At 31.6% G+C, this 12,681-nt stretch overlaps 1 protein-coding gene across 1 annotated transcript; it reads left to right on the top strand.

The window, feature by feature from the left end:
* Positions 1-503: 503 nt before the first annotated feature.
* Positions 504-12,431, top strand: LOC132714388 (erbin-like; the record flags this gene model as incomplete). The annotated part of the gene is given in 8 exon segments (XM_060697251.1): positions 504-642; positions 1,327-1,504; positions 2,366-3,008; positions 3,786-4,542; positions 5,286-5,449; positions 7,882-7,974; positions 9,268-9,342; positions 10,203-12,431. Coding segments are annotated over 8 exon segments (2,157 nt in total), but the record flags the coding sequence as incomplete, so codon positions are not given.
* Between the last annotated feature and the right edge of the window lie 250 nt (positions 12,432-12,681).

The raw sequence follows: 12,681 nt of genomic DNA, 5'->3' as shown, positions 1-12,681 counted from the left end.
AGTTTAAATTGTTGGCCAGCCTGACACAGACAATTCAATATTGCCTGTAGGAATAGGAGAGGATAAACTGTGAAACCATTAACATAATGGCTTTTCCTTGCTTTGAATTTGAATTTAGTATCATCAAATACAAAAAATTTAGTTACCAACAATAAAAAGCCTGGTCTGTCTGCACATAAGTACAGACTTACCTTGCTCTGAACTGGTGGCCAAGGCTTAACATTATTTGTTCTAGCAGTGCAAGGGTTAAATATAATCAGTGTGGCTTTTGCAGAATTATTTATGTATAACTAACTTTAACCTGATATAGTTACATGTTTAGAAGTAACAAAAGAGAAACACAAATGTAGATAAAAAATAGCTTAATGTTATTTAGACTTTTTTATGGCTTAAAAAAAACTAAACTTATGAAATATGATAAATTAGTCATAATTGTTGACACTGTTGATACTTTTCTTTATTAATATCTGGATGATACTAACAATAATCTGTTTGTATTATAGGAAAAGTTGGCGAAAGACAAGGCTCGAATGCTTCAGCGACACTCCCAGTCTTACGAGACTGACGATGATAAACGTTCGCATAAGAAACATGGAAGTCGAGACAACTCTCCGACTGCTTCCGAGCGTAGTACAAGAAAAGGTAATTGAAAAACAAACTAAGAACAAGCTTATGATCAGTGTTTTAATTGACCATCTAACATATGGTTTTGAACTCTCCTAAAATTTAGAATATTTTCTAAATGGGATTATCAATATAATTACTGGTACATGGAAATACTTATTTCTACTTGTGGATTAGAACAGTTGTCCACATAGATTATTCTATATTGTTAACCCTCACTTTTTTTGTCATGTTAATTTTCCATAGGCCAATTGGAATTATTCTTACAGTTAATTCAAGTGTACTATGTGAATAAAAATTTTGTGCTGTTACAAAGGTAACAGTACTTTTTCACAGTAAAAATCTGAAAAATAAAAACATACAGAAAAAGTGTCCCAATTATGAAGTATTTGTTTGGGGTTATAAAGTAAACAACACATGGGTTTGTGACTAACAGAAAAAATATAATCCCTCATAAAAATACGGTTACCCTTGGCTAATGCCTTGCATACCAGTATTTTTCTTTGGGATGATACTTTTACTATTACAAACATATGTGGTATTTATATACTGGTAACATAAGCAAGTTGATGAATCTTCTTGCATTCAAACAGTTTTGATTTTATTCCTGGTTATATTGTCAAATTGACATATATAATATAGAGATACCTTGTACTTTAAATACCAGTTACATATTTATAATGACCTCCATTGTGATTACAGGAAAAGATAGGAAATCTATATTGAAGACAACAGACGATGATGATGGTGGTTTTCAAGGACCTAGAGTTAGCTCCCTTGGATCTACACCAGATATTTCTACAGCTGTTAGTGAAAGGGCGGCATCAAACAAATTCACTTACTGCTCACCTGCAGAACTGTCTCAAAATATAGCTCTAAGGTAATTGTTTAATTTTGTTTATCATGTTTGTAGAACCTCTGTGGATATCTTCTCACTGTAATTATGCTGCGCTAGTTGCGGAGGGGTTACCTTTACAGGTTGAGGCATCAGAATTGCAATCACCGTGATCATAAAAGGCGACTAAATGGGTTTGAATTACTGAAATATATGCATCTATTTGCTCCAGCAGGTGAGGTGGTTTTAACCTGGTGTTGCTTTAAGTTTGTAACACCCGAGGTTAGCCAAAATCAGTGCCATATGACCTGAAGTATGTTGGTGAGCCATAAAACCAAATAAACAAAAATAGGTATACATGCTGTTTAAGTAACTTATTACTTCATATTCTTTCAATGTGAGGAAGCTATCCAGCTGGCTTACTGAAAGGTTGTTGTATACCTGAAATATTGCACACCTGATATCTTCCTCCATAACTAAAGCTGGAGTGTCGCCATATGTCCTTGACAGTGTTGGGGTACATAAAAAACCTAAACTAAAAAACCCTGCCCATCACAATTCTTGGGTTAAATCCTTTCTGGTAAGGAATCTTCATGTTGATGGTTTAGTTCTGCAGTCTGCTGTGCCAGAAATAATGAATAGTTTGCCATCTGAGGACTTCCTTCATTTGTTCGAAAACCAACAAATCTTATTGTATTATGACAGTTATAAGAATAGCTATTCTCATCTTAGTGAACGTTTTCGCATTAAATTCGTTAATGCAGAGACATTGATAAATTTGTTATGTAAATAAATTGCAATGATTACAGAAAAGATAGTCAGAATGAAAACACTATTTTGTAAAAAAAAAGAAATATGTCATGTCACAAACAATTTGAACTCATATCAAAATCTCCATATTTTCAGATCAGACAATCCTAGAAGCCATGGCTCACATGGAAATCACCCCAGATCTCACAGGCAACGTAGAATGCGAGATTACGATTCTGATACAGGTTACAGAAGTGACCAAGAGCTTATCAAATTCCGCCAACAACAACAACAAATGTACCAAAGACTTAACGACAATTATAGTGAAATAGTGCCAGTGACTCGACCAAAAGGTCGTAGACGTGACGGTTATTCTAGTGACCTTGAAGGATATTCACAAAGGTCAATGGGTGCTGCATATCATGAAACTAGTGCTGTTGATAATAGGAATTTAAGTAATCGAAATAATTCATTGACTCGTAGTTTTACGTATGACACGAACCAGCAGAGTTCGCCAACCAAGTCTCATTCTCAATACTCACATAGTGAAACAGTAAGAAATGACGAACTGTATGAACAAAACATGGCCGACCCGAGTTTAAGTCATTACCCATCATCCTCTCCTAGTCCTTTACAAAGAAGAAACATTGTTGACCAATCAACACCATTGACACCTAATCCAACGAGGAGTAATTATAAAAGTAATGATAGCTCCGAGTTTGAGTTAAAGAAAGATTTGTTTAATGCCCAGGATCACCATAGAAATGATGGAATTATTGATCCTGAAAACAGATATATGGTAAGATATGATAATTTTATGTTTATCTTTTTAAACTTTTACCTGCTGATTTTGTGTTATGAACTTGCATGTTCTTGATAGATTTTGATATCAAGATGGCAGGTTTGAACAGCCATTGATGATTCATAATTCCTGTTGCTTCTTTTTTAGCAAATCAAATAAATTTTGAAATTAATATAAAAAAATTTATAATGATTGAAATAGTATGAATTGTCAACAATTGTATTGAAAGTCCATTCCAGATTTGGTATTATGGAAATAATCTACTAGTAAATCTCAAAAAGTTAATTAGAATGCTTGTTTAAACATTTTGATCTTCATTTGAAGGACAGAAAAGGGTTTTTGATTTAAATTATATTCCCTATACTATTATAAGCTTGGTAATAGGGAAAGCTATTGTACTTGTCCAGTCATCATACTTTGTTTAAGGTTTTATGTAAAACTTGGTTACTCCAAAATTACTGAAGGGAAAGGGTTGAAACTTTACACAACAGGGCTACCATATCTTAAAAGGCAATGTAAACAACTGTTATGAACAAATGAATCATGCTAGTGAAATATGTTTTGGACTAGTGAATATTCCAATCTGGTAGTCCGACCAGCCTAGTGGATTCAAATCCAGATTTTGTATACTGTGAATATTTGGAGAGCTCTTGTTCCATATAGTGAACTCTGTTCTATTTACTTAAGTGTTCACACATATTTTATTTTCTTCTCTGCATATAAAATATATAGTCAGCAAAGTTATTAAACATGTAAATTAAATCAATTTTGCAGCCAAATACTTCTGTGCAATCTCAGGGATCCAATAGAGATGATAGCAGGCCAGTACCACCTTACAAACCTGCCCCGCCATATCCCTCATCACCAGGGCAACGAAAACTACCACAAACACCAAACAGAACTTCGCCTTACGGTGTTTCAATGTATGATCGACAAACCAGGAATTCTCCAATGAAGGACTTTCACCAACGAATGCCAGATATTAAGGAATCTAGAGACAGTAACACATCTTTAAATAGATCAAGGTCACAGCTGAATGGTAGAAATAGTGACCTTGACATGGAGGATTATAGAAATAGTGACAATTACAGTAGAAGTAACTATGCTGATAATGTGCAAAGTGATTCGCCACGGACATCAACGTCGGACAGTGCTAACGTGTCAAGAACGTTTATAGGTGCTCACCAAGGTGATGTCACATCAGCGTCATCAAAAGATTCTGGTAACTATAGTTACCATGACAGAACACTAGGTGAATCACCAGTGAATTTGAGAAACTCGCCTTTAACAGGTGTACAGGAAAGACGAGGCTCGCGGAATTCTCCTTTAGATTATATTCATGATCCACGGAGGAATTTTGACAGATATGATCATTCTTTCCGTGAACCAACAACTGTACATATACCAACTAGGTACGATGAGATAGCTATGTATAAAAGTGATGAACCACCATCTCAAGTATCAAGTTCTACTGATAGTGGATATGGGCATAATTTGTTTGAAAAAATGCTCGAGACGCAGAGATTCTCAGGTAAGCATTAAATTTGAATGTAGCTTTTACTGTCTTGTACTTCCTTTCTAAATAATATCATTCACCTATAAATGTTATTTATTATGTTTGTCATATATAATGAAGAAAATCTAGATAAACAAAAATGTTAAATTTAATTTTGGTTAAAAAAAAGAAATTGGTAATGTAAAAGGTAAACCTCTGGGTAAATGACAATGTCGGGTGTATAACATAGACAAATAAAGCAACAAACAAATCACAATAAAAATATATCAAATATTAATTAATTTATTGTTAGAATTCTTGATAGTGTGCATCATTTCCGTAGAGATACATATAATAAAGCAACAAACAAATGACTCATCACTGTAAAAATAAATCAAATATTAATCAATTTATTATTATTGTTAGAATTCATGATAGTGTGCAACATTTCCGTAGAGATACTTATGTATCACATATGATATTGATGTAAGACTTCTGAATTTTTTGCTAGAAATTGATAATGTCATAGTAATTTGTTTGGTATTTGGGGAAATTGTAAATACAGAACTTACTAATTTGGAGATATATAGAATTTACTTACTTGGATGAATAATGTCTTTGTTTCTTTCAGGGAAACTCATAATTTCTTCTTTAGAAATTGCTGATACAGTTTTCTCATTCAATTAATGGCATGATTTGAGTAGACAAAAAAACTTCTAAGATATTTTAGAAGAAGATTTTTACCATTAATAATTTATGTCATAAATATATTGTTTCAGGAAATTCTAAAGGATCACCGTCTCCGGATCACTTTAATTCGGATTCAAATACTTCCTCCTCCCAACCGGATGGTGCTGGTCAGTATTCAAGGGGAGCAACTCCTGTCAATAATGGTGACCCACAAATAAGAGACGCGTCTAATCAGGGACAGAGATTTGATAGGGTGAGAATTAGAATGTGGCTTTGCTAACGTCAAACATGCATGAAAATAGAAGTCATGTAGAACTGGGTATAGACAAACTTTAAAAGGCTTTAATGATTTTTTTTCATAAATTTACAATTGTTATTCATAAATATTAAAAATGGTATAAGCGATTTTTTTTCCAGAAAATTTTTAAGTTAATTTATTAAGCTAGTGGTTTTTTTCCTTATCAAAGTATATGTTTAAGTAGAAAAGTGTGAAAGTTTGTCTAAATGAATATCAGAATATCATAATATTGTATTAAAGAGCTTCATTATTCAAGAATCAGCTAAGATATAGTTAAAAGAAAAGGAGGAAAATATTGTTATGTATCCTACTAAAATTCTTTGATACATTTATTTCATGTAAAAAATATGAAGTTAATCAATTTTATATAATTATTATGCTGATTCGAGCAGTAGTTCAAATGTAAATTGCCAGGTAGCCTGCTTATTGAGGGTCGGTGGTTCAACATGAGTGACGGATTGTGTCTGAAATAATACACATAGGGGCACATGAGGTATTCCTCTACTGTCGTTATATGACATTTTAAGTGCTGATGTGACATAAGATTCAAGGATACAAATCAGATGTTAATTGGGTCAATTATAAAAATACAAGTGTGTTTCTCATGTTTAATTTAAACCAATCATTTCTAGATGGACCCAACTCAGTCAGATGAGCGAATAAATTTACAGCCGTTCTCTGAACGGTAAGAAAATCACAATAACATGCCAGGCTGAAGGTTTTTATGTCTTCTTATACACACTGGTGATGCACAAAGCTCTATCTCATAGTCTAGCTATACTGCTATATGTTTTTACTTTTCCAGCCAAAAATATCTTCATACCCCCAATTAAAAAATTATTATAACTTACCATATTTTACTAAAAAAATTACAATTATTACATAAACCTTTCTTGTATTCAATTCATTTATCAGTGACAATATTAAAAATGGGGAAAATGTTTATAGTTACTAACTTTACCTTAACATTCTCATAAATTTTCCATTTAGTATGGACACAGTTTTTAACTTTGGTGAAGAGAATAATTGAAACTAAAGCAAAGGATGCTAGTATAAATTAACGTGGAATTAACTCCTACCCCACTGAAGTAACATAATGATTTTATGATATGAGCTGCGTCACGACAAAACCAACATAATGGGTTTTCGACCAGCATGGATCCAGACCAGCCTGCACAGTCTGATCAGGATCCATGCTGTTCGCGTACTAACCCTATAACAAGTAGAGAAACTGATAGCGAACAGCATGGATCCTGATCAGACTGCGCGGATGCGCAGTCTGGTCTGGATCCATGTTGGTCGCAAACGCACTATGTTGGTTTTGTCGTGACACGGCTCATTATATTTTTGGAATTGGGGAATAAGGGTGTTAAGAATTTCACTATTAGAATACTAATTAAGAATTTCTAATGGTTAAATGATCAATCTGGCTGTACAGATGCATGGAGTGACCTAGCTCTATACTGTTCGCATAGGCTCGCCACTGTTAAAAGGTTATTTATGATATATATTTCTTGACACACATGGCTATCAAGGAATCAAGAAATATTTATCCCATACAAACAAATTTGATTTCAAAATAGCATACCGGTATATACATTGTATATTATAATTGTGCAATAGTTGTAGTAACTGGGAGTAAACATTTCATTGACAGATTTTATTTGAATGCTAGTAGATAGGCAACAGAATTTTAGATTTGTAACATCAGAAATGTTTTGCAGTTTGACATTGTAGAAGTATAATATAAAAAAAACAGGCTTAGTATCAAATTGAAAACCAATGAACTGTTCAAAGATGCACGACTTGCAATAAGTGTTAATTTTTTTCTGTCTTCATGTAATGGAATGATTAAACAAGACTTACCTTGGGACATTAGTTTGATCAATATTATATGAACCGCATATCCTTTTAAGGGCCTAACACACAGAGAGAGGAAAGCTGGCTTATCAGCAACACTGGTCCTTTGTCCTGATATAGATTTGTATCAGTACATTGTCAATAAAGCGGAAATCAAACACTTCATCAATCTAGTAGCTAAATGTATGTAGTCTATTAAAACTGCCTAAACATTTAGACCAGCTCTGTTTCTGCACCTGTTGACATTGGAAACTTTTTTATCTGGGCCTCCAAAGGACTGAAGTCTTTTGCTTCCTTTATAAGTACCTTCACTTTCAAATTGATTTTCATCTATTCAGAGTTGAATCTTTATAGGGACAGAAAAACCTTTATAGGGACATCAGTGTATGTTTGGTTTATATGACGTATTCTTGCATCTTTGATAGTTCGTGTAATCACTATACAGCCTTGCAGTGTGTTAGGTGAAGCAGAAATAGTCTGAAGTTTGCACGTAGATGTAGAAATACATGTGTTGCAATTTGTTTCAGTTTCGTGTGACTATAACAAAGAATCCAGGGTTAGGTTTCAGCATTGCAGGCGGCAAAGGGACTTATGGGAATCCCTTTAGGCCCACTGATTTGGTAATTAACTCTTTCTTTTCTAACATGCTCTGTCGAAATAACATAAAATAAAACCATGTATATTAATATCCCTTTGAATACCAATTTTCTAATCTAACTTCCCTTGCTATTAATAATTATGGTTTTGGGATGATTTGCATTAAGTTAATAGCTGATATGTTCAGGAAGGGTATTTCAAATAATAAATAAGGGAGCTACATTGTAATTTGCATTGATAAGAAAGGGTAAAATATTCAAATGACAGGGGTCAGTTAACATTGTTTTAGAAGAAAGGGGGAGATAAAAATTAATTTGAAAGGGTTACAATTTGCATTTACATAAAGGAAGACAAATACATATCTATATTACTATTAAAGGGAGACAATTCCTATTGATACAAAAGGGAGACAATTTTGCATGTATATTAAAGGGAGGCTACTGCATGTCATGACTGACTATCTTTGTAAATCTGCATGGTGATGGTTTAAGATTTTTGTTAATAAAAATGAGCACATAACAAAATGATATACATGTTATATGTACTATAACTGAAGCTATGTTCAAGTTTTGCTGCTATGCTATGCTATAGGTTCTTAAATAAATGTATTTCTATATGCTTGATGGTTCAGATGAATATAAATGTGGTAAGAAAGTTAATTTTGCGAGGTTACATTTAAAATCACTACAGGATTTATCCGGTTATAAATTTCTTACAGAATATAATATGATTGTTTTCATTTTCTTTTTTGCGTGTGAACATTTTTGTAAAGTTAGAAAAATTTTGTATTCACAAAAGTATTGTTTCAAACATGCCATGAATCATTTGTGTGTTTTCACTCGTTGCTTTGGTTTTATGTGAGCTGACACATAGTCTTCACAAAAGCTGCCACAATTTCAGAAAATTGGTACAAAATGTAGTGTTTTTTGGGTTTTTTTAGAAACGATCATGATTAAGTCTATTTTGCTTGTTTTGTTTTTTACTTGGCAACTTTGTTTGACTAATGGCAGTTTTAATTTTTGTTCTTTCATTGTAAATTGTATATGTGTTTTTAAAGTATTTTTGCATTTTTTTGAGAAAAGTTAAATTGTGAAAAATGGTCAAATTATCTTGTTATGAGTCAAACAACATTTAAAGAGGCTTTTTGAGTGTAGATTCTGTTTAGGTTTAATATTAAAAAAGCTACTAATTTGTATTAGTTTATGTTTAACTTATGGTGGTTTAATTTAATTATTGTTATAGTAACAAAGTTATGTGAAGTAACTAAAAATTAAAATGTGTTACAGAATTGATAGAAATTTTTGTTTTACATACAGGGTATATTTGTGACAAAGATACAGCAAGGTGGACCAGCCGCCTCTACTCTGAAAAGAGGAGATAAATTATTAGAGGTAACCATGAAATTAATTTCTTTACATTCATAAAGGGGAGATAAACTGTAAATGTGACTAAAATCTTTTCAGTTAGGTTCCAGTGATGCAATTTTCACTTAGAATAGCACATAATGTTTGAAATTATATTTTGTCCAATAGGATTGCAGAATCGTAACACATTAAATTTGGTAGATTGACAAACTGTTAATCAGTCTAATAAGTCAACTGTTTTATAGAAATAATTAAAAACACCAAGCTGGTTAAAATTTATTAATACGTATTTACAAAATTAAATTGGTCGCGCAGCCTGACCAATTTAATTTTGTAAATACGTACTTATAAACTTTGACCTATACTAAAACAGTTAGTAATCATTATCTTGAACTTTGCTGCAAAAGGGTGAGATAAACTAAATAAAAGGGATATTCAACTGCAAGGCTAAGTTAATTAATGCTTTCAGCAACATTGTATGAAACTGTCTAGATGTACTGTTTATGTGGGTTTTTTATGCCAATGTTAATACATTTGGGTGGATCAACTGAACCTGCAGTATTTATCAATTTCTCTGCAAAACATCAACTACTACTAAATTGACAATGTGAGAAGAATGACCATGAGACTCGATGTCAGTTGTCGTGGAGAAATATTCTCTTTGCTCCAGGATCGCACCAGCCACCCCTGGATTACTAGTCTGATGCTTTCCCAATTGAGTTATGGGGACAGAGGATTAGATTAAGTGAATAAATAACACCAGAAATATATCAATTCTAACCTTAACTCTTCTTACACTTGCGCCCAAAGCATCACCATAATTATATTTTCCTAGTAATTTATCCATAACTGTTTCCTTACCATGTATCTTTATTTTATTTCAACAGGTTAATGGTCAAGATTTCACTGCAATTCAGCACACACAAGCTGTAAATGTGCTGAAGTCAACGGGTAGTTCTGTACAACTTTGTGTAGAAAGGGAGATAACTAGTTGACAGGAGGAGCAGCAGGCTATTACCTGGATCTAGTCATAACATAGTAATCTCCCTTTATACAACACAACTTTAGTAGGAATTTAGGTGCAGTTTGAAAATGAAATTTTATTTTTTCAATAGAAAGTTAGTTTCAATTTGATTTGAAATTTCATGTTATATAAGTCTGAGGAGAGTTTTAGAACTTGTTATAGATGCCTTATCGGAAAGGAATTTTAGAATTTGTCATAGATGCCTTATCTGAAGAAATTTTTATTACTTATGTTTACAATATTTGACATTTTATATTAATTTAGGTCATTGGAAACATCTAATTTAGATTATTGCCTTTGCTCTTTTACCTAAAGATAACAAATCTTACAAGATTTTACTGTATTTTTTTTCTAGATTATGTTTTCAGTTCAAAGATACTAAATTAAGTTTACGTAAGGCGTGAATAATTAAGCCTCAGCCTATTGTGAATATCTTTTAAACTGATTATAATGAAATTTTTAACAAAATTCATGTAAACAAAAGTTTCGTCAGTAATAATTAAGCTCTGGAATAGCAATGGATATATTTTAAAAAAAAAAGCTAGTTACGTTTCCTGGTAAGTTATGACAATAAGTTGTGTTGTTTAAAAGTAGTCCTGGTATGCATAGATCTGGTAGAGCCTGCTGCACTTCTCAGGCACTCATATATATTGAAATAATTTGCCATGTTTGTATATACATGTAGTTTTTCAATGTGATCTCTTCAATTTTGTTGTTGCTGCTGATGATATATATTATTGTTTTATACTGACTTTTTTCCTTATCTACTCTGTTAAATGTTTTGAATAATAAAACTAATTCAGAATAATTTATTGACAAGAAACTTACCTTTGTACATGCACTGTGATGCCATTATTCATATTTATATACCTCTTTTATGTGGCATTTGGTTATTTCCTTTAATGTTTTATATCCAATATTTAGTTAACAATGAAAATATAAAAAAAATTCTCTACCATACTCTATATTAATAATTATTGATTATGTGATACTGAAATCTTCTTGACTTGTAATTGAGTATTACATATTCCGACATGAAAAATCCATTGCAAATAATTAACCATAGTTAAATAAGGTTGATAAGAATAAGTTTTAAGTAAAGTATGATCGTTTTTAAACAATGTAATACCCTGTATCCATAGTAACTTAATAAAGTATGGGATCTGAAAAAGAATGTTGCAAACTTCTCATCACTTGCCTCCCATTGTTGTAGGTTTGAATCCTGTCAGGCATTTAGCAATCTTTGCAAGTGAGGAAGTTGTTGTTTGAATCCTGTCAGGCATTTAGCAATCTTTGCAAGTGAGGAAGCTGTTGGGCTAGATTTTAGGGATATTAGTGATACTAACCATGAGCCGTTTTATACCAGAAATAATGCATAGGTGGACTTCCTCAGACAGTATAAGATAGAAAATTGTCACCCTAGGCAGTGTCTGTGGAATTTTTAAACTCAATCAAAAAAAGTTGTCTTTATTTAGACTTTCAACATTCAGGTCTTTTTCTAAAGATGTAATAAAATCTACAAGACAAAGAGCTGAATTAGCCATTTTAATTGAGAGTTATATAAAGTTAATATTTGATCATGCGCATGAATTTTATTTTTGATTTCCTTTTGAAAGTTTTTCTTTCTATTTTTCCTATGAATGTAAAAAATATAAGATTCTACCTTGTTTTAGAGCTATATTTTTATTGTAAATATGTAATATACAATATTATTTATTCTCATTAACTTTATGGTGCTACATTATTAATGTAGTTAATTGGGTTATGTATGTGTTCATTACAACTTTATATTTCATTTGAATACAAGTTTTGCAAGCTTTGTTTTTATTTGTATATCTTTTTCTCTTTTTTTGTGAAAAACAGATGAATGAATAATTTGTATTGAAGAAAAATCAACCCAGATCAAATGAATTTGAAAATTTGTATTTAGAAATTGTTCATCAATGTTTTGGCAAACATTAAAATGTTTAATTCTCTAATTTCATTGATGAATAGTGTAAAAGTATGCCAATAAAATAAATTGTTTATTTCATGATATATAACTTTATTTATTTTTTATATTTTTCACATTTTTTTATCAGATTATCTTTTATATTTTCTTGAATGATTTTTATGAATTTCTTTTTAAGACTTACAAAATTGAAAAGTTTTATTTGATAACAAACTCCCCAAAAGTTTCTGTTTGTACCTTTGGCTAATCAGAGATATATTATTTTAAAAATGCATGAGAATTTGTTCTATATATATTTTTGTTAAAAAAAGATGATTGAATCTTTTTATTATTATTTTTTTTTCAAGAAATCAACATGGATCTAATTTATTTGAAAAATTTGTATTTAGAA

Source organism: Ruditapes philippinarum, unplaced genomic scaffold, assembly GCF_026571515.1.
Source record: "Ruditapes philippinarum isolate M1 unplaced genomic scaffold, ASM2657151v2 ctg3675_1_1_1_1, whole genome shotgun sequence".
NCBI classification, from domain to species: domain Eukaryota; kingdom Metazoa; phylum Mollusca; class Bivalvia; order Venerida; family Veneridae; genus Ruditapes; species Ruditapes philippinarum.
The sequence above is the reverse complement of the archived record's forward strand: the minus strand, read 5'-3'. Positions and strand labels throughout refer to the sequence as shown.